Here is a 23,216-nt window from a genome sequence, read left to right on the forward strand (position 1 = left end):
TCTCATCATGGTTTTAATTTATTTCCTTAATGACGTGATGTTGAATATACTTTTATATGCCTGTCTATAATTCCTACCTCTTCTTTTGTGAAGCGTCTGGTCAACTCTTTCACTCATTTTTGTGTTTCTTTCCCCTTGTCTTTGAGTTTTGAAAGTTCTTTTCTTACTGAGGTCACATTAGTTTATAAGATTATATAGGTTTCAGATATACATCATTATATTTTGACTTCTGTATAGACTGCATCATGTTCACCACCAAAAGTCTAGTTGCCATCCATCACCATACACATGTGCCCCTTTACCCCTTTCATGCTCCCGCCACCCCCTTCCCGCCTGGTAACCTCCAATCTGTTCTCCATATCTATGTGTTTGTTTATCTTCCACATAAGAGTGAAGTTATGTGGTAATTGTCTTTCTCCATCCGATTTATTTTGCTTAGTATAATACCCTCAAGGTCCATCCATGTTGTCACAAATGGCAAGATTTCATCTTTTTTTTATAGCTGAGTGGTCTTCCGTTGTATATATATTCGTCCCTTATTGGATATATGATTTGCAAATATTTTCTCCAAGTTGGTGGCTTGTCTTTTCATTTTCTGGATGGTTTCCTTTGCTGTGCAGAAACTTTTTAGTTTGACATAGTCCCATTTGTTTATTTTTCTTTTGTTTCCCTTGCCTGAGGAGACATGATATTCAAAAAGATACTGCTAAGACCAATGTCAAAGAGCATACTGCCTATGTTTTCTTCTAGGGCTTTTACGGTTTCAGGTCTTATATTCAAGTCTTTAATATATTTTGAGTTAATTTTTGTGTAAGGTGTAAGAGAGTAGTCTACTTTTATTCTTTTGCATGTGGCTGTCCAGTTTTCCCAACACCATTTATTGAAGAGACTTTCCTTTCTCCATTGTATGTTCTTGGCTCCTTTATCAAAGTTTAGCTGTTCACAGATATGTGGGTTTATTTCTGGGCTCTTGATTCTGTGCCATTGATCTGTGTGTCTGTTTTATACTACTGTAGCTTGGTAGTATATTTTGAAACCAAGGAGTGTGATGCTTCCAGCTTTGTTCTTTTTTCTCAGGATTGCTTTGGCTATTCAAGGTCTTTTGTTGTTCCATATAAATTTTAGGATTTTTTGTTCTATTTCCATGAAATGTATCATTGGGATTCTGATTGGAATTTCACTGAATTTGTAGATTGCTCTAGGTAATATGGACATTTTAACTATGTCAATTCTTCCAATCCACGGGCATGGAATATCTTTCCATTTCTTTATGTCTTCTTCAATTTCTTTCAATAATGTCTTGTAGTTTCCAATGTAGAAGTCTTTTACCTCCTTGGTTAAATTTATTCCCAGGTATTTTATTCCTTTTGTTGTGGTTGTAATTGGGATTGTATTCTTGATTTCTCTTTTTGCTAGTTCATTGTTAATGTATAGAAATGCAACTGATTTTTGTATGTTGATTTTGTACCCTGCAATTTGACTGTATTCATTAATTATTTCTAATGGTTTTTGGTGAATTCTTTAGGGTTGTCTATATATAGAATTGTGCCATCTGCAAATAGTGACAGTTTTACCTCTTCCTTTCCAATTTGGATACTTTTTATTTCTTTTTCTTGCCTGATTCCTCTGGCTAGGACTTCCAATACTATGTTAAATAAGAGTGGTGACAGTGGACATCCTTGTCTTTTTCCTGCTCTTACAGGGATAGCTTTGAATTTTCATCATTGAGTAATGATGACTGTGGATTTGTTGTATGTGGCCTTTATTATATTGAGGTACTTTCCTTCTGTACCCATTTTATTGAGAGTTTTTATCATAGGTGGGTGCTGTATCTTGTCAAATGTTTTCTCTGCATCTATTGAGATGATCATGTGATTTTTATTCTTCATTTTGTTAATGAGGTGTATCACATTGATTGATTGGTGGATACTGAACCATCCCTGCATCCCTGGAATAAATCCCACTTGATCATGGTGTATGATCCTTTTAATGTATTGTATTTGATGTTAATATTTTGTTGAGGATCTTTGTATCTATCTTCATCAGTGATATTGGCCTGTAATTTTCCTTTTTGGTGTTGATCTTGTCCAGTTTTGGTATTAGGGTAATGTTGGCCTTGTAGGGTGAGTCAAGAAGTGTCTCCTTCTCTTCAATTTTTTTGGAAGAGTTTGAGAAGGATAACTATTTGATCTTCTTTGAATGTTTATTAGAATTCACCAGGGATGTCATCTGGTCCTGGACTTTTGTTTTTTGAGAGGTTTTTGATTACTGTATCAATCTCCTTACCAGTGATTGGTCTATTCAGATTCTCTATTTCTTCTTGATTCAATTTTGAAAGGTTGTATAATTCTAAGAATTTATCCACTTCTAGATTATCCAATTTGTTGGGATGTAGCTTTTCATAGTATTCTCTTGTAATCCTTTGTATTTCTGTGTTATTCATTGTAATTTCTCTTCTTTCATTTCTGATTTTATTTACTTGAGCCTTCTCTCTTTTTTAATTGGTGAGTCTATCTAAAGATTTGTCAATTTTGTTTATCTTTTCAAAGAACGAGCTTTTGGTTTCATTGATCTTTCTATTGTCTTTTTATCTCTATTTCATTTACTTCCACTCTGATTTTAATTATTTTCTTCCTTCTACTGATTTTGGACTTTGTTCTTCTTTTTCTAATTATTTTAGGTGTATTGTTAGATTGTTTATTTGAGATTTTTCTTGTTTCTTGAAGTAGGCCTGTATTGCTATATACTTCCCTACTAATATGCTTTTGTTGTATCTCATAAAAGTTGGCATGTTGTGTTTTCATTTTTCATTGGTCTCCAGGTATTTTTTGATTTCTCCTCTGATTTCTTCTTTGATCCAATAGTTGTTCAGTAGCATGTTGTTTAGTCTCCAAATATTTGTGACTTTTCCAGCTTTCTTCTTGTGGTTGATTTCTAGTTTTACCACATTGTGATTGGAAAAGATGCTTGATATGATTTTAATCTTAAAATTATTGAGAATTGTTTGTTTCCCAACATATGGTCTGTTTTTGAGAAGTTCTATGTTATGAGAAGAACGTATATTCTGTGACTTTTGGCTGGAATGTTCTATACATATCTAGTCAGTACATTTGGTCTAGTGTTTCATTTAAGGCTAGTGTTTCCTTGTTGACTCTCTGTCTGAATGATCTATCCATTGATGTTAATGGAGTATTAAAGTTCCCTACCGCTATTGTGTTGCTGTCAATTTCTCTTTTTAGGTCTGTTAATAGTTGCTTTATATACGTTGGTGCTCCTACGTTAGGTGCATATATATTAACAGATGTTATGTCTTCTTGGTGGAATGCCCCTTTTATCATTATATAATGTCCATCTTTGTCGCTTATCTTTTTTGGCTTAAAGTCTATTTTGTCTGATATAAGTATGACTAGACTAGCTTTCTTTTGGTTGCCCTTTGCTTGGAGTATCATCTTCCACTCCTTCACTCTGAACCTATGTTTGTCTTTTGAGCTGAGATGGGTCTCCTGGAGGCAGCATATTGTTGGGTCTTGTTTTTTAACCACTCTTTGTCTTTTGATTGGTGACTTCAATTCATTTCCATTTAGAGTGATTACTGATATATGAAGGCTTAATACTGCCATTTTATCTTGCGTTTTCTGGTTGTTCTATTTTTCCTTTTTTTTTCCCTTTTGTTTCTGTCTACCATTTTAGTTTGGTGGTTTTCTGTGATGTGTTTCTCAGTTTCCTCTTTATTTATGTTCGGTGACTCTGCTCTGAATTTTTTGTTTTGTAGTTACCTTGAGGTTTGTATAAAAGCTCTCGTAGATGAGAGTCCTTTTTCTGCTGATAGTGTCTTATCTCCATTAGCCTATGCAGGTTCTGTCCTTTTCCTCTTCTCCTTCTATATTTTTGTTGTCACAAATTACCCCTTTTTGTATTGTATCTTTGTTACCAAATTGAAGTGATTATAGTTATTTTTGATGCCTTCTTTTCTTTTAGCCTTTATGGTATAATTGTTTACTAACCTATTCTAATATAGAGTTGCAATTTTCTGGTTCTGTCTATTTATCACCTTGCTCAAAGCTTTGTATATCTTTGCCTTTTTGTTTCAGGTAGGAGGGCTCCTTTCAACATTTCTTGTAAGTCAGGGCTAGTGTTGATGAACTCCCTCAGTTTTTGTTTGTCTGACAAAGCCTTTATTTCTCCTTTATATCTAAAGGATAACTTTGCTGGATAGAGTATTCTTGGCTGATAGTCTTTATCTTTCAGTATTTTGAATGTCATTCCACTCTTTCCTAGCCTGTAGAGTTTCTGCTGAGAAATCTGCTGATAGCCTAACAGCTGTTCCCTGATAAGTTATTTTCTTTTCTCTGGCCTCCCTGTGTATTCTTTCTTTGTCATCAACTTTTGACAGTTTAAATATACTGTGCCTTGGAGAAGATCTTTTTGTGTTGAGATAATTAGGTGTTCTATTAGCTTCATGTACTTGTATATCCAGTTCTTTCCCCAGGTTTGAGATGTTCTCAGCTATTATATTTTTGAGTAAGCTCTCTGCTCTTTTCTCCATCTCTCCTCCTTCTGGGATACTCATTATCCTTATGTTGTTTTTCTTAATTGAGTCAGATGTTTCTCATAGAATTTCTCCATTTTTAAAGAATCTTAGTTCTCTTTCCTCTTCCACCTGAATCATTTCTAGATTTCTGTTTTCAAGCTTGTTAGCTCTCTCTTCCATATCGTCTGCTCTATTTCCAGTGCTTTGTACTTTATTTTTCATTTCATTAATTGTGTTCTTCAGCTCCAGAATTTCTGTTTGGGGTTTTTGTTTTGTCTTTTTAGAGTTTCAATCTCTTTGGTGAAGTACTCCTTCTATTCATTAATTTTATTCCTGGCCTCATTGAACTGTCTTTCTTTGTCTTCTTTTAACTTGATGAATTTTTCATGGCAGCTATTTTGAATTCTCTGTCAGTTACATCACAATCTTTCATGCCTTCAAGTTTGGTTTCTGGAGAGTTGTCGTTTTCTTTTTGTGCTACCATGTTACTATAGTTCTTCATGGTGCTTGATGAGTTGTTCCTCTGCTAGCAGATTTGTAGTAGTAAACACTTTCTTATTTGGGTAAGGCTTTGGTTGTTTTAAAATTCTGAGCTGCTTCTGGTTGTATTTAAGAGCCTGCTCTTTCCACCTTCTACTGCATCTGCCAGAGGCATCATCAGTGTCCTCCTTGTGCTGCTTATGCCTCTGAGCTTGCTGGTACCTTGCTGCTTATGATGTCACTGCAGTCATGGGTTTTGCCACTGGGGTCACCAGGTTGCGAGCACCTCAGCTGCTCCCAGGGTCACCTGGGTCTTGTGTTCACCACTGGCTTTCTGTGGGCTCTCCATGGGCTTGGGTGCTGCTGCTGTGTGCACTAACTGTCCTGGGGCTCCTGGGTTATCTGGGGGTGCTGGCAGCACCACTGCCAGGAGCATTGGGTTCACAGGTGTTGCTATTGCTGCCAGGGGCCCAGGATCTTGTATGCAGCCCCTACTACTAGTAGGGCCAGTGTCAGGGGTGCCACCACTGGGGGCTGGGTTACAGGTATTATTGTAGCCCCTGAAGTCTTAGGTCACAGGCACCACCTGTCACTGCTAGGGGAGGAGGGGGGACGGAGCTGTGAGTCCATTGCTCCTTCTGCAGCCTCTGGTGTCCATTGCCCATACCATTTGAAACCTCAGTTCACGGGCATTGCTGCCACTGCTAGGGAGAGATTCGTGTCTTGGATGCAGCCCCCACTGCTGGATGGGCTGGTGTCAGGGGCTCTGCCACTGAGAAAGAGTGAGGGGCCTGGGTCACAGATATCTCACGGTTCCCAGAATCTCTGGTCACGGGCCCACAGTGTTCCTGAGACCTCTAGAAGTGTGGGCTGCCTGGATTCTTGGGGCCTCTGTTCACAGGGCTTACCTCAGTTCCTGGGGCCTCTGTTCATGGGAACAGCTACAGATCCTGGAACCTCTGGTCTCAGGAGCTGCTGCCGCTGCTCCCCTAGTCCTACCACCTCCAGGAGGTCCAGTCCACCCACCTTCAGATGTATAGGTGTATGGATCTCTCAGGCATTCTCATGTACTGTGCAGGGACTCCTCTGTTGGTCAATGAATGTCCTAGTATTTGTAACTTAGAGGAGAGAGACAATGGAAACAACCCACTCTGCCATGATGCTAATGTCACTCTCCTGAATACATTCTAGGTACAAGTCCTTTATCAGATACATGCTTTGCAAATATTTTTTCCCAGTTTGTATCTTGTCTTTTCATTTGTCTAATAGTGTCTTTCAAAGAGCAGAAGTTTTTAATTGAAAAAATTTTAAAGTCCTTATCAATTTGTTCTTTTGCAGATGATGCTTTTGGTATTATGTCTAAGAAATCTCTGCCTAGCCCAAAGTCACAAAGATTTTCTGCTGTTTTCTCCTAGAAGTTTTACCATCTTTTTACATTTAGGCCTATGATTCATTTTTATTTAGTTTTTGTATCTGGTGTGAGGTATGGATTGAAGTTTACGTTTTAGCATGTAGACATCCAGTTGTTTCCAGCACCATTTGTAGAAAAGACTATCCATTCTGAACTGGATTGCCTTTGTGCCACTGTGAAAAGTCAGTCGTCCATGTATGTTTAGGTCTATTTATGGACTCTGTTGTGTTGTGTTGGTCTATTTGTCTTTTCTGACACCAAAACCATACTGTCTTGATCACTGCAGCTTAAATCAGGTTGTGATAGCCCTGAAACTTTGTTCTTCTTTTTCAAAGTTGTTTTAGCTATTCTAGCTTTTTTGAATTTTCATGATTTAAAATTTTTTTTAATTATTTATATTTTTGCTGAGGAAGATTTGCCCTGAGCTAACATCTGTGCCAGTCTTCCTCTATTTTTCATGTGGGTTGCTGCCAGAGCATGGCTGCTGACAAGTGGTGTAGTTCTGTGCCCGGGAACTAAACCTGGGCTGCTGAAGCAGAGTGTGCTGATCTTAACCATTAGGCCATGGGGCCAGCCCCATAATTTTCATGAATTTCTAGAATCAGCTCATTGGTTTATACAAAAAACGTCTGCTGAGATTTTGATTGGAATTGCATTATATCTTTGGGTCACTTCAAGTCTTCCAACTCATGAACAAGGTGTATCTCTCTATTTTTTTAGGTAGTCTTTAATTTCAAAAGTGTTTTGTAGTTTACAGGTTTTGCATATATTTTTACAGATTTATCCTTAAGTATTTCATATTTTGATGCTATTGTAAACAGTATTTTTTATTTCAATTTTCAGTTGTTTATTGCTAGTATATAGAAAACAATTGGGTTTTGTATATTGGTTTCATATTCTGCAACTTTGCTAAATTCACACAGTAACTCTAGTACTTTTTTGTAGATTCCATTTCAATTTTCTGTATGGACGATCATGTTGTGTAAAAATAAGTTTTTAGTAAATAAGTATATAAATATGTTTTTCTTTGTCTTTTGTAATCTGGATGCCTTTTCTTTCTTTCTTTCTTTTTTTTTTTTTTTGCCATTATTGTACTGCCTGGAACCTCCCCTGAGTGAATCTTCAGCAAAGTTAAACAGAAGCAATGAGAGCTCTTGTTCCTGATCTTAGGTGGAAAGCAGTCAGTCTGTCATCATTAAGTATGATGTTAGCTATAGTTTTTTCAGAGATGGTGTTTATCAGGATGAGGACAATCCTTTCTACTCCTAGTGCTAAAAATTTGTTTTGTTTTTAATCAGGAACATTAGATTTTGGCAAATGCTTTTTCTGCATCTACTGAGATAATCATATGGTTTTTCTTTTTTATTTTGTTATATGGTGAATTAAATTTATTAATTTTCAAATGTTAACCCAACTTTTCAGTTTTGGGATAAAACCCATTTAGTAATGATGTATTATTTTTTTCTATGTTGTTGGATTTTATTAGATAATTTCTCAAAGAAATTTTGTAGCTACATCCTCCTTATAGGATGTGTTACAGCTTGCAATTATTTTGGTTTTTTTTCTTTTGAATGGAATGTAAGCATCTTGAGTACAGCTTCTGGAAATACAAAATATGTTTTGTTTACTATTTTATCCCCAACACCTAGTTCAGGACTGGCACATAGCAGATGCCAGCAAATACTCTGTTGTTGAAGGCAGTGTCAAGAGATGATGCTGGAGAGGTACTGGGATCTCGTGACAAAGGGACTCATCCGCCAGGTTAAGGAATTTCGAGTGTATCCTAGAGACATCAGGATGCCATTGAAAGATTTTGAGGAAGGAGTGATACTCTGGTGATGGAAAACAGATTAAAAGGGAATCAGTCTGGTGACTGGGAGATCACCTTCCTGATTATTGAAGAAATCCAACAGAGAGATGTCGAGAACTTCAACTAAGGCAGCGGCCACAGGATGGAGAAGAAAAAGGTGTAAGTGATACTAAGAAGGCAGAATGGAGACCACACGAGGGACTGTATGTGAAGGGAGCAGAAAGGAGGATCTAGGGTACTGTTGATGAACTAAGAGGGTTGTGATTAGGAGGTTGGAAGGACTTGTGGGCTATAGGACAGCCAAGTGGGGAGTCTCAGACAGCAGCTAAGCACATGGGTGTGGAGACATGTGTTCTGAAAGTATGAATTTGGATCATTCACATAATGGTGGTAATTAACGCTAGGGAGTGTTGGGAGCCCCTCTTCTACTATGGTGCTTATTGTACCCCACAATACTGGCTGCCTCAGCAGCCAGGCACTGAGCTCCTTGAGGACAGAGGCTAAGAATCCTTAGGACCTTCACTATGTCTGATAATTAGTAGGGACTTGGTAAGTATTTGTTGAAGGATTTGAGTCGTGGCTCTGCCACTTACTGATCCTAAAAGTAAACAAGTTGCTTAACCTATAAACACTTCAATTTTCTCTTCTATAAAGTGAAGAAAATATCCACCTCTGAGTTTGTTATAAGTATTAGATGAGATAAAGAACATTTGATACCTCAATAAATGGTAATTCCCTTCCATCTTACTGAATTGAATCTAAAATCTTTTAGGGGGAAACTGCTATAGGTAAAATCCTTTCAGTTTTTTGAAGACCCCAGCAAAAGAGATCATGGGTCCTATTGAGGCCTCATTTCTTCCTGTTTTTCTTATTTCCTTTAATAATTATTTACTCTGCATTTGGGCTTGCATGCCCTATTTAAAACATCAAATGGGCAATTGTTCTTCCCTCCAGTCTAGAGATGGAAACTATTAATGAAAAGTCTATATTGCAATTGTTGCCAATGCACTTAAACATGACAGTACATCTGACAAAGCTGTGGGTCCATTCCACCGTTTTCCTTTGAATCATTAGACTCAAAAACTGAAAACTAAATATTCCCTTTAATATTGAATCCAGTGAAAGTCACAAAACACATGTAATGGAGGTTATTCTAGTTTTGAAAAATCTAGTTTAGTTTGAATGCTAATTAACCAAATTATTGGCCTGGCTTAGGAATAATATTTTAAATATTTTCTCCAGGTTTCTATTTATCCCTGCCTTTCTTTTGGTTAATAGAGTCCCTTTTTCTAGTTATATTAAAGACTTTTTTTGAGAAGGAATACTTAAGTGATTGGTAATTTTGGTTAGAAAAATGCTAGATGAATTGTTTCTTTTAAGTTGCCAAGAGAGGCTGGCCCCATGGCCAAATGGTTAAGTTCGCGCCTTCTGCTTCAGCGGCCCAGGGTTTCGCCAGTTTGGATCCTGGGCACAGATGTGGCACTGTTCATCAAGCCATGCTGAGGCAGTGTCCCCTATGCCACAACTGGAAGGACCCACAACTAGGTACTAGGGGGCTTTTGGGAAAAGTAGGGAAAAATAAAATCTTTAAATTACCAAGAAAACAAATATGACCTCAATAAAAAAAAGAATCAGATTAAAAAATATTAATAATAAATAAATAATAAATTGCTGAGAGCAGAGAATGAAAATTATGTGTATGTGGGAGTATTCATTTCCAGCCAATAAGAACAGTGTTGAGTTGCTGAACCGGTAATTTAAAGTTTTGCTAATAAAGAGATACTGAAATTGTGGTTATTATAAACTTTTGTGGAGTGTTATGAAGCTCTGCGCAGTGGAAAAGGAAGCGACAGTTGAGAAGCCTGGGTTTGAGGTTTGGTGCTAACCCACTGTCACTTCAGGCAAGACCTTATCTATGAGACTTAATTTTCTCATATGAAAAGTGAGATTGGACTACATTTGTCTGCCTGCTTAAAAACTTCCGATTCTAGTTACGTGACTGTGAAATGAATGATGGTGTAATTTGTCTTGATGGGCTGGCAGGTCAGTCGATGCATTCCCCATAATGAACCAATCCCGTCTATGGCTTTATCAGTGTGGCTGTGAGACGAGCACGGAAGCGCTTGGCATTCACAGCTGAGTGGAGAAAGTTGAGATTTACGTAGACCGTAGACCATAGGTTAGGAACGGCCACATGCTTTACAACGGGATTCCCATCAGGATTGTTTTTAAATGATGATCCCTGAGCCCCATTTTAGATGCGGAACTTTTCAGGAAGGTATTGAGGGACAGTGGCAGAAGTCTGTCACCTGGATTTTCATCTCTGCTCTGCCTCTTGCGGTAACTGGTGGCCAGTGGGTCTCTCTGGACCTCTCTCCATGCCTGTAAATGCAGGAGCACGACTCCGCAACCAGCGCTGCACCTGGTTTCTAAGGGGCTTTCTTGGGACCCAGGATATTATGCTGATTCTCTTATGCCTTTGGAAACGTTTGATATTTAGGTTAAAAGGATTATGGCTAAACCATTAAATCAAACTGATGACTTCCTTGAATTTTCTGATGGGTTATGACTCCAAATATATGGAACAGAAAAGGTCAAAACCTGGGTTTTTATAGTTTCTCTCCTGGTCTGAGTCCATTACCCTGACTCTCCGTATCAGGACCTTCCTTCCTCCCAGTGCTGCTGTCAAATTCGGCTTTAGCTACACATCTGAGAACTCTCCATTGCCCTGAGAATCACAACCAAAAATATACTGGTTTAATTTATTTCATTTCCATGGGCTTTTAGCTAATGTATGTGCTTTTAATAGGGCTAATAAGAGATGAGTAATTACATTTCACTTAATGTTTTCATCTATGTGGATGTTATCGTTGGTATGTATTCCAGGTGGCTGTTTTAATGGCTCTTACTGCTTTATAAAATTAATAAATTAAAAAAATATAAGCCAAGACTATTTTTAAGCTGTAGTCTCAGTGCCCAGAAATTTTGTGTTTCTCAAAGACATTAATAGCTATCTATATAGTTAATTTGGCAGTGACTCATTAAAGAAATATATTTCTGTTCTCAAGTCATCCTGAAAGCACTAATTTTAATCACAGCACTTACCTTCAGACACATTTTCCTTTCTCATTATTAATTAATAACTGTATAATAAGGTAAAAGCTACAGTCTTGGGAGGACAGCCAAGTAAAACGAGAATGAAATGCCATCACCCCACTTTACGTCTTCCCGTCGGGCATAGGGCTAGCTTGGGGAGGGGGAGCTGTCTCAAGGGGCAGGTGTCGCCCCTTGCCTGTGTTGTAAGTTTGTGCTCCTTACTTTAATGAGGTTTTTGTTGTCACTTGTTAGAGTATTATTTTCATTCATGTTTGAGGACAATATTGCTGACAAGATCACTTCCTAATTCAAGGATATCCAGATATGTCAAATTTCATTAACATTAACCTGTGGTGTGTTTTCAAATTTTTTGACATAGTACAAAAATATTGTGTAGTGAATGTCATTCAAAATAGGTTCAGCCTACCTAGAAATGATTTAAGAGAAACCATCTTTAGAGTGTTTACATCAGCTGTGCCTTCCAATGATGGACTCCAGGTACAGTCATTTAAGAACATACATGGATAAATCTAAAGGTGCTGACTTACTTCACCATGTAACTGAGCCTTAGTTACTGGGCCTTTCTCGTCCACAAACTGGGGATAAAATTGTCTATCTCATAGGAATGTCATGAGGATTAAATGAGCTCATGAATGTAAAGCCCTCACCATAGTGTCTGGCACATAGCAAGTGCCCAATAAATTGTAAATACTACGACTACTTTTTATTTTGTAATGAATTTATTACTTTAATTTTTCTCTCCTCAAGGAAGTTTTCTGGGGTCCTCTCCTTTTCTTATTGCTTGTGATTAGCTGATACCTTATGTTCCTGCTTAGACTTTGGTAAAATTGTGAATTTGGTGAAGATAGAGCTGGCTCCCTTTCCAGCACATCTTATCCCCCTTGCCCCTCTAGCTCCTTCCCCAGGAGTTCTCATCCAGCACCCCAAAAAGACCCATTTCTGAAAGCTTTGGTCGTGCCCAGCTTCCCCGCAGCCCCTCCAAAGGTGTAGCAGATACTGGCTGCAGTGGCTCAGGGAAGGCAGCTCAAAGTAGGCGGGGCTGGGACTCTGAGATTTGGGTTCTTACCAGTTTGTTGGTTGTCTTTGGCTAAGTTCTTTTAGACTCAAATCCACCATCTATGAGTTGTTGTGAAGGTCAAATTATAATATAAGTGCAAGGGCTTTTGGAAAAGGCCATGCAGACAATAGTTAGTATGAAACTCATCTTTCACAACTCAGTTCCGGCTGCTTCCTCTATAAAATTGCTGCCACAGAACACTGCCCCAGCCCCACTCTCCCGCCCCAGAGAGAATCCATCACACTCTTTCTTGAGCCTCCTCTGTATATATCCCATCATAGGATCTGTTTGTTTGCATTTCTGCCTCCGCACATTAGACAGTGTCTGTTTTAAATTTAGAAAATGTCATGTTTACACTCTCATAGAACCAACTTTGAGTCATGTTTCACATTGGTATAGCTAATTTTTATGTTGTCATGTGTCGTGTTCTACCATGTTTCCAGTCATCTCACATTATTCTCTTTTCCTCTGCTCTGTTAAGACATTGAGGAGATAGAATAATGTCAGGACTCGGTGTGTTGTGATGTGTTATGACTCTTGTTATCATGAATTTATCCTACATATGAACTCAAATGTATCAAGCTCTTTCTGTGGGTTTTTTGTTTTGTTTTTTCCCAGTAGTCCTGTCTTAAATAATGTGGGTCCGGTCTTCTTTGAATTTTTCTTGGGCTTCATACTAAAACTTTGTTGTTGGTTCTCACCATCTGGATCAAACTGAGGAAGGGGAAAGAATTGGACTTTCATTTTCCAATTGTTTTAACTTTGGCCAGTGGGAACTTTCTTTAGCTTCCTGTGTAGGTCAGCAATTGAAAGTTGCAATATCCGTAGAAATTGTACTTCATTGTGGGCTTATCCTAGAAGTTCTGAATCAGTCAAGGAGTGAACTGGTGGGGGGTGAGGGGGCGTGGATCAGGCAGAAGGTATGTGAGGACCCCTCCTGCTGCAACACTGAGAGGTTAAGGGGACGTATTACACCCAATCCTAAATGTTTTGTGTGCAGAAAGAGCTGCATAAATCCTAAATGGTGACAGCAGAGGACATTTTTGGCATGAAATACTGTCTTCTTTCTTCTTTGGCCAGTGAAGAAATTAAAGTTATTTCCTTTCTTTCAGAGAATAGTTCCTCTGTACGTACATGAGAACTGTTTTGAGAATTTTGTTTCCCACATTGTAATCACTAATGAAATCTCATTCACAGAGATGTGGCTTATATATCACAAGTTCCCCTCTTCCCGCCTAAGATAAGAGGTGCTTGTTTGGGCACACTTACATAGAAGCCTTGTCCCACCGTCCCACCCGGGGCAGCCTTCCTCCCCTGCCCTCACTACTCGTAGCCCCTGACCAGTTTCTCACACTTGTCAAGTGTCCCTGGCCTTCTGGTTGGGTAGAATTGTATCTCCTCCATAGGCTAAGTGTCTCCACTGGGGAGTCATTGCTCCCCTCTTTGCTGGAAGGTGTGTTACTAATAAATGTGAAAGGCCTGAAGTGGGCATGGTTCCTTTTTTTTAACATGTAAGAATGGATTCAAGTTTATGCCGTCACTGTGTCGCTCTCACTCACTTGCATCGCATTGAGAATAACCCTGAGTGTGCCCAGGGGACTGTATGAGGAATAGAAAGGTCATCTGTCATGTGCTACATGGCAGGAGAAAAAGAGGTTGAAAAGCAGTATTAGAGCATAAGCTCTTTGATCAAAATCTCTGCGTCTGACTAATTTTATAACCCACACGGGGCCTAGCATGATGCCTCACACAGAGCAGGGGCTCGATCCATTTCCTGACTGAACGAATGAGTGTGACCCAATAGGTTAATACATTCCCCAGACCATTATTCTGAAGAAAGAAAAAACCGTGTGGCATTTTGGGGTTGTTTTGGCATCACATTTCAAAGAAGTGAATTTCCTTCTTGTGAAAGGCTCACTGTAGGTAGAAACTGAGTAGCACTTTGCCCACTACCAGCCAGTACCACTGTCTAGCACCACGAGATGCAGGGTCCCTTTCATAATCCATCACTGCAATACCATGTCTTACACTGTTCTGCCCCGGTGGTTCTGGTAACATTGTTATCCCAAGTTATTACCCTGAAGTCCAACCTATTCTGAAGGAATAGGTGGCTGATATTGTCATTTGAGGACTAAGAAATATTTGTCTAGACATTTGATCCAATCTGTATTTTTATTTAATGTGTAATTGGTGAGAAAATAGCAAAGACAAATTTAAATGCTTGCATCTCTAACCTTGTCACAGTGTCTGAGCATTCATTCATCTTCATTATCTTGGCTTCCTGCAGCCAGCAGACTTCATAGGAAAGCAAGCACTGAAACAGATTAAAGCCGAGGGGCTGAAACGGAGACTGGTCTGCCTCACCTTGGCAACCGATGATGTTGATCCAGAGGGAAATGAAAGCATCTGGTACGATGGCAAGGTGAGTGCTGAGGACCTCGTGGCCAGGGGCCACTGCAACTTCTCTGCCACAGAAACTCTCCTTGTCTCTATCGGTTTCCTTTTAGAGTTTTTTGCTGTTTCTTTGTCTATGGTGGGATGACACACTTTTGATTTCTGAGCTGACATTCAAGAAACAGAATTAATTAACTGAAAGGAAAATGAAATGCTGCTCATGTTTGAAAACATAAAATTCTATATGCTTTGATTAAGGAAATAAACCCAAGGACTTGAAATACCTTGGGCAATGGGGGAAGTTTGATTTAGAGGGTAAAATGATCTATTTGCTCACCAGATTCCTATCTGTGAATGCAAGAGATGGATTTTATAAAGAATTTGGCATTCTGATTTAGCTTCTTGGGGATCTTCTGGAAGGAGGCAAATCTAACCTGAGCACATTAGCAGAAAAAAATTTCTGAATGAAAACGTCTATGACAATAGAGGGTAGAACCTTAGAAAGAAAGCAAAAAGTAGAAACCATTTGGTTATTCAGAAAAAAATGACCTTCTCACTGTGGAATGTTGCATTTCATTGTCTCTATAGGTAATCAGTAAAACCAGATATCTTACCGATAGAACTTCATTTCCTCTGCTTTTTACAAGTGTTTGTAAAACTCAATTTGGTAAAGATTTTGCCGTGTTTTGGCTGGTGTTACCAGGCAGGTGTGGGACACTCAGTTTAGACCTTGGGGCTGGCTCAGGGCCTTCCGGGCTTATCTAAACAGCTGTTCCATGTTGAATAGGGTCTGCTTGGTCAATACCCAGAGACTCAGAGATTCCGTGCCTGGGCTTTTCTCTTGCGCTGCAGCCTACTTGTTATTTGTTTCCATTTCCCCCCTCTCTTCATTGACACAAAGAACCCTGGAGGTGGGGAAAGCCAGTGGTGTCAAATCTTAGCCTTTGGATCACTAAAGGAATGGCCCTTTGGGCTGAGGCATGGGTCAGTTTGATGTAGAACTAACATCTACAGACTTCCTACTATGTGCTGGCTATTTTTCATGTGCTCTCTCATCTAATTTTACAACACCCCTCCCAGATAAGTATGACCAACCCCATTTTAAAGATGAGGCTTTGGGGCTCAGAGAGGTGAAGTAATTTGCTTGACATTACACAGCTAGTGATCGATGGAGTTGATTTCTGACCCAGGTATAGGTGGATTTTGAATTGCTTCTCCTTTCTTCTAAGCCTCGCTAAATACTCCAATTCACTTTTCTCAGTCTCTGCTGATGTCCCACTGTATCCTCTTTAGCATTTAATTATCTAGCCACAGTTCTTGTACATCTGAGTAGCAGGTGGATACTATTAGACACTAGGAAGCCAACAGGCTTCTCTCCGATCTCCACTTCTTAGACGTCTCACCTTTAATTGTGCTGAGCTCGCTCCTCTGTTTGAACCATTCCTACTCTTACCCCACTGTCTCCTGTTCCTCTTTCTGCTCTAAATCTCTGGTTCAGCCCTCTTTTCTTGACAGGCTCTTCCTCCAGTTTCGTATTTGCCCACGATTTCCACTGATACCCACCTCTGCCATTAACTAACTGCTTGTCCAGATCTTAGCCTCTCTGGCCTCAGTCGTCTCATCTATATAGTGAAACCATTGGATGAGATCACGTCTAAGGTTCTTTCCACCTCTAATTAAGTTTTTCCCGGTCATTATTTTTCCCCCACCTCATCTTTCTTTTGTTTTGCTTTTCTCACTTCATTCCCATCCAGCTTCCTCAGTCTTCCTAGTGTGGTCCATGCCCATCCTTCCACCAACATTCTGTTTTATGTGGTCATGGAGTGAAAGAGAGATTATGCTGTAATATTCTGTATGCAACCCCACATCAACCATGATCAACTGGTTGATCAAATGATCATATTTAAGATGGCAGATTTTTAGCCGTCTTAAATATGGCCATACCCAAATTAGAGTTTAAAAACTTGGAAACCTGTACCTGAACTTATACAGTATTATATGTTAATTATATCCCAACGCTGGATGGAAACCCAAGTTCCATTTTTGAATTTTATTTCCCTTGCCATATCTGTGCACTGAGATTATGTGCTATATTTTTCGTCTTTCCTACTACATGCCATCTGCTTAGAGAGCTGCTAATCCAATTGTAGTTTCTCTTATTAATATCTCTTGAATTTCCTGATATCAGTTTGTCTGCTCTTTGCTGTTTGGTAGGGTCATCCTTTTATCGTGCCCATGACCCTCTTTGATCCTCTTCATGCTCTGGAATGCACTGAATTATCTTTTGCTTTTCATTCCTGACGTTGTCTTGACTTACACTGCCTTTAGCACTTGGTATTCTATTCTTGCAAATATTTCTAGTGCTAGAGATAGGGTACAGAGTTATTCATTTATTCAACAAATATGAGTTTCTACTATGTGGCAGCAATATTCTAGATACTAGGATACAGCAGTGAAGAAAACAGACAAGAATCTGCCCCCACGGAGCTTATATTCCAGGGGTGGGAGGGAGACACAATGAACAAGATAAATAAAATAAATGGCATGTCAGAGAGTGATTAGTGCCCTGGGGAAAAGTAAAGTCCAGCTGGGAGATGGGCGTGTTGGAGGGAGGGATTGTGATTTTAAATAAGGTTTAATTTTTAAAATTCAAGGCGTAAGGGTGGACATGAGAAGGGCTTTCATTAATTATCAAGGCAGCTTTGCTGGGAAGTAAGTTTTGAAGAGGAGGTTTTGGAGAAAGGAAGTTTGGAGAGTTTAGAAAATTTTCTTTACCATTATTTATAAACTAACACACACAGGGATAGCCAAAGAAACACAATACATCATCCAGCATAAATTATGTTGCCTCCTTCAAAGGCCATTCGCCCTGCTACCTTCTTTAGATCAGTTAGAGGTGTCTTTAGCCTCGTCGTTAGGGGAGGCATGAGAGAAGGCTAAAAAGAAATGAGGTTGTTTACATCGGTAAGATGAAAGCGAATGTTTGACTTCACAAAGAACATGAGAATCTACGAGGCAGAGCATGGGGACAGGTGGTTCTTGCAATTTACTGAGCAAAAGGAAGGAATGGATTTAATTGAATCCAGAAGATTTTGAGGTAGAACAATATAAAATTGATGCCAGGAGAAGCCTTTCCCTGGAAATGAAGAAGTAAGATAAAAGGAAAGGTCAGACTTCTGAAATACTCTGGGCTGCTAACCCCTGGGCTAGAGAGAAATTAAAGGAGAAATGAAAGTAATCTAGCGGAAAGCAAAGCATTCAATAAATATTTTTAAAATGGCACTCACAAAATAAATAAAGTTACTAAAGCAGAACTAACTGCAGGCGAATGACTGGGGGTTTGAAGGGATGGGTGGACCTGAGGAAAGGGCGCGCACAGGCTCTGAAAAGGGACTGTGGGTTCTTGACCCAGTGAGTTAGGGGTTCTGGCCAAGAGCTTGTGCAGGCCTCTTCCTGGTCCCTTAAAACCCGAGCAAATCACTTTAACTTTCCCAGGGCTCCAAGCGCAGATCTCTGTTTTACAGACTGGGAACTGAAACCAAAGTTACCAAGAAAGTCTTTTGAAGAACAATGACTAAAACCCCAACTTCCCTCACCAAAATCCCGGCCTTCCACCACATCGCTGTGATCTGAGGGAGAAAGGCCGTTCTGAAACGCGTGTGAGCGCTGCAGCACCTCGGCAGTTAATCATCTGCCAGAGAGAAGCTTTTACTAATGAATGCATTCACATTGGGTTTTTTTTTTCTTTAATCAACCAGTTCTTCACCATAATAACCTCAGAAATTATACGGAGAGCTTCTGATTTGGGGTTTCAATGAGATAATTAAAAACTGGAGCTGCAGAGATGGGAGTCTGTATTTAATGACACAAGTGTGTTAGCATTGAAAAGACTAGAAATGCTATAATAAGACTGTTGACTGTAGCGGGCTTTCTGCTGAGGCAGCTGAAAGATCCCCAGGCTGGTTCAAGTCCGGGAATGTTGGTGAGCACCAGCGCGAGCAGCCGGCTGTGCTAGAGCGAGGCTGCACGGATTCATGCAACCTTGTGTAGCCGGGAGAAGCCATTCTGAGTAGGGCTATCGATCATATTTTGCTCCTATTGTCTTCCTTTATTTTAGAATGTAGCGTTTAACCTGACATTTCTGTATCGTAGTTTTTGCCATTTTACTCTGCTTTTCCTTCTCTTTCATCCTTTCCTTTAGATCTGGTTTCTTCTAATCCTCTTTTCCTCTAATCAGCCTTGTTACATGGATAGTTTTCGTAGCATAAAGCCTTTGTTTCCATCTCTTAAGTTTTGATTCCTGGTTTGCAGTCTTTAGATCTGGTTTGCCCTCCCAAGTTATCCTGTTTCATCCTCCTTAATTTTGGTCATTCACGCCTAACTCCATGTGTCCACCCATTGTGGAAAGTTTCATTCCCTTCTCTGCCCCCCTCATTCCCCCGCCTTCAAAACATGGAAAAATGCTGCCTTCCTCACGTTTATTGCCTTGGCTTCCTGGTTATCTTGTTTTGTCTCTCCACGTTAATTCCTCAACTAGGCTGGAAGCTCCTGAGGGTGGGGACCCGGCCTCTACTCATTCTCCTGAGTGTCTAGCAAAATGTTTAGTGCGTGGTAGAGTTAGCGAGAGTAAAGTTAACGTTCATTTAAGTGCCTAGCAATTGTCAGGAATTCTTAAATGCTCTATGTGTTCATATAGACTGTCCAGTCACACTGACTATTGATATATTAATAAATGGTTCAATTCAGCACGATTTTGGCAGGCCATTTATCTATACCCCAACAGAAACGGTTGACTACATTTGCATTTGGACTTTTAAATTTTTCTCCCTTGTACCTGTTATTGCGATGCTAGTTTGATGATAGAAGAGAATTTTTTTTGGTTTAAAATGAAAATATTTGATTCTCCTTCCTATCAGAGCTCTTGGCACAAAACTGAGCAAAATAGTGCCAGGTATTAAGAAACTACCTGTTATTATTTAAAACTGAGAAATTTCAGAGTAATCTAGGTATGTATTTTGAAAATTATTTTTCATTAATTTATCAATTTTCATTCATCTTCTCACAAAAGTGAAGTTTCTTTTCCTGGTGTTATCCCCACAGGTAGTGTATCATAAAACTTTCGGATTGTAAGTTGAGTCTATAGCTTGAGTGTCTCCCTCTGGGGAGGGAGGAGGACACCCAGCTGTGACCAAGATGCTGAGGATTGTTGGGTCTGGCCTTTCAGGTGGTTGGCAACACGACCTCCGGAAGCTACAGTTACAGCATCCAGAGGAGCCTGGCCTTTGCGTATGTCCCTGTGGAGCTCGGGAAAGTAGGACAGCAAGTGGAAGTTGAACTCCTCGGCAAAAATTACCCAGCAGTCGTCATACAAGAGCCCTTGGTATTGACAGAACCAACCAGAAACCGGCTTAAGAAAAAAGGTGGGAAGGACAAAATTTGAAAAAGACCTTCAGCAGGCAACTGACTGACGATTGCACTGTGCCTGTGCTCGAAATGACGGTTGATTCCTGAGGGAGTATGGGAAAACAAGAATTCACTTCAAGATCATCGAAATCTAGATTTAGAATCGGAATAAAACCTTTCTCTTAATTCTTCTCTAAGCAAAATAGAATAATGGATTAGTGATTTACATTGTTCTTTCAAATGGAGAAATTTGAAATGAATGTTTTTATTACCCTATATTGGTGTTTGTGGATCTCAATTGCAAAACTTTTAAGTTTTTGCTAATACACAATCATTATTACAGCTGAATTAGAGGATGTTATACAATTTTACGATCATATGCATATGGTTCTCGATATGTTTTACATAAAAACAAATGCAATATTGCTGATGGACTTACTTCACTGAGAAAGATTAGTCGAATAGGGGATAGTTTTAATTTTTCACAATAAATCTATGATAAAAACAGGAAAGTTTAATATTGATATATAACATTTTTATTCAATTCTCTGAAATATTTATCTTCAGTGGCTTTCCTGAAAGCAGTTTTATGGGACATCATTATTGTCCTTTCAAAGGTTGTCTTAGGAAAAAAATAGCAAAAAAGAACAGTCTTCTAAAGGAAGCAGTGGTTGCAAACCTTCTGAAATGAAGCGGAAACATAAATAGATTGTGCCAGTACAAACACAATGTGAATACTGAACACTTCTCTTTGGGAAAGAATTAATGCAAGTTGACATCACGTCATGCCGTTCCGAGTACCACTTCACAAAGCATTTGACAAAGCAGGTCAAACAAGAGCTTAAGAGCTGACAGGATTGCCCTTAGCACTGTGTACAGCAAGAAAAAAATCCATTTAGAAATAATTCTTTGATATACTTCTTGAAATTATTAGGGTTTAGTTGAGTGAATAAATCAAATGTTTTGTAAAAGGTAGTTTGTCATTTATAATTTATGTTATACAAGCATTTGTTACACATTTATTGAGTTTTTCCTAGGTATTAAAGCTAAATGTGAAGCACAATAAGATTCTGTAATTAGAAAACATTTTAAAATAATGTCTTGTAAGTTTTGCAAAGGTGCCAAATTTACATTTTAAATGTTTGATAAAAGTAATCACATATTAGGACTCTTCAACATGCCGTTCACTTCTTTTTGGTATATCCTTTTACAGGAGAAAAGGGGGAAATCCTCTTGGTAACAAACCTTTCCTAATTACCAAGAATGTACCAGACCCTCCATCTCCGTTCTGGTATCAGGTGCTGGTTAAAGCCTTAGGCTGGGGCTCGGAGATCTCGCTTCTCATTCTCTGCCTCTCTGTAGCCCCTTGACCTTAGGATACTTATTTACCATCTCTGGATTCCTCCTCTGCAAAATAGACTCTTCCAGGTTTTTTTGATACTATAATAACAAGAAGCCATAATGAAAGTGCAACATTGAATTCATGTCATACAGTTAAGATAGCACTAAAACATCAATAAAAAGAATAGAACATTTAGATGAATATTAAATGTTTAAAGAAATCCTACCCACAGTATAAAAGAAGTCAACTTCCTGATTTCCTTGCGAAGTTTCCCTCATTCCTTCTTTTCTGGTATACTGGGTGCTATCAGGTCACCCCAGCCCTCCCACTGCCACCCAGCCAGTGGTCCTGGCCTAGGTACCAGGTTTGGCATCAGCCAGTCCATAGGCTGACTGATGATCCACAACACCACTTGGCCGCGGGAAGATGGGCCGAGTTAATCGGATTTCCTCCTGTGGGAATTTGACCTGAGCCATCAGAGAGTAAACTGATTCATACTAAAAATTGGAGCTGAGAAGACGCATAGATGTAAGAGAAGCTTTGAGGCCTTGGGGCGATGAGAGCTCCTGACGAGGAGAGAGGCTCTGAGGCAGAGACTGAGAGTAAAAGACCAGTTCCTGAAGCTCTCAGTTCCTGATGGCCCATCGCCCAGTTCTCAGGTGAAAACTTTGGGATACTACCGGCTGCTGGAAAGTGGACTCTGCACTGAGGGAGGCCTCAAAGGAATGAGCTGAGGGTGAGCATCAGCCGTGAACAGCAAACACCAGCAGGCTTGAAAAGTACCCTAGAGATGTACAGAGGCCGTGTCTGCAGCTTAGAAAAAAGTGTGCTCAAGAAAGTGGTGGTGAATGACAGGCACTTTCTTCCCTCGAGCCAGGAAAGCCTCTCAGAGTTGCAAAAGCACTTTGCATCAACACTTTACATGATGTTTATGGATTTGGGTTGGATGTGACTGATCTGTGTCTTTCTCCTTTTCTACTGATTGGAAACGTGAGAGGAAAACAATGTTTAAGTATGCTGTGTGGATCATTAAATAGCAGACAGATTATTCTAGAATTTTACTGAGAGGATTTTGTGTATATTTGAATTGAACAAAAAGAAAGGTTGACATTATTGGGACTGTGAAAAGAAGAAAGTTTGAGATACACGAATGGCATCCTTTAACCAAGTTCTCAAAAAAGCAGAAAACCAAAAAATCAAGTTAGCTAAAAACCAAGTTAATTATACCCTTCTTCTGATGAATCTTCATGTAAAAATAAAAATTATCATCCTGCCTTTACTTATGTCCCTGCTAGAATCTTTCCCTAGAATAGTCCAGTAGCCTATAGAAGCTACATCATGAATTATAAAAGGGCAACACATATTTCCTCCAGGTATGGGTTTTGGAGGTATTACCATGTCGTGAGGCATAGAGGTGCTGGGGTGGTCAGAGGCCGCTGGGCTGAAAACCAGACTTGCTTTTCTCAGCTCTGTTGTCAGTCAAGCACAGACTACATAAGCATCTACAAAAGTCCTTTCCTGTATTTAAAGTTCTGTGAGTAATTGCTTTCCTTACTAAAGTGTTGCTGGTCTACACGTGTTTGGTGAGTACTTACTATAGGCCAGGCCTAGAAAAGTAGGGAATAGACACGGTGCCTGCCTTTGTGGAGTTCAAAGACCAGAGAGGTCAAG

At 39.4% G+C, this 23,216-nt stretch overlaps 1 protein-coding gene across 1 annotated transcript in view; it reads left to right on the top strand.

Moving 5' to 3' along the window:
* The window catches only part of DMGDH (dimethylglycine dehydrogenase), a 62,580-nt gene extending 39,791 nt beyond the window's left edge, over window positions 1-22,789 (top strand). Inside the window, exons 15-16 of the mRNA XM_046668569.1 lie at window positions 14,694-14,828; window positions 20,025-22,789. Coding sequence (XP_046524525.1) covers window positions 14,694-14,828; window positions 20,025-20,240 — 351 coding nt within the window. The 3' untranslated portion in view covers window positions 20,241-22,789. The remainder of the gene's footprint in view (window positions 1-14,693; window positions 14,829-20,024) is intronic.
* The last annotated feature ends 427 nt before the right edge of the window (window positions 22,790-23,216 follow it).

This window comes from Equus quagga, chromosome 7 (genome assembly GCF_021613505.1).
Source record: "Equus quagga isolate Etosha38 chromosome 7, UCLA_HA_Equagga_1.0, whole genome shotgun sequence".
Taxonomy (NCBI): Eukaryota; Metazoa; Chordata; class Mammalia; order Perissodactyla; family Equidae; genus Equus; species Equus quagga.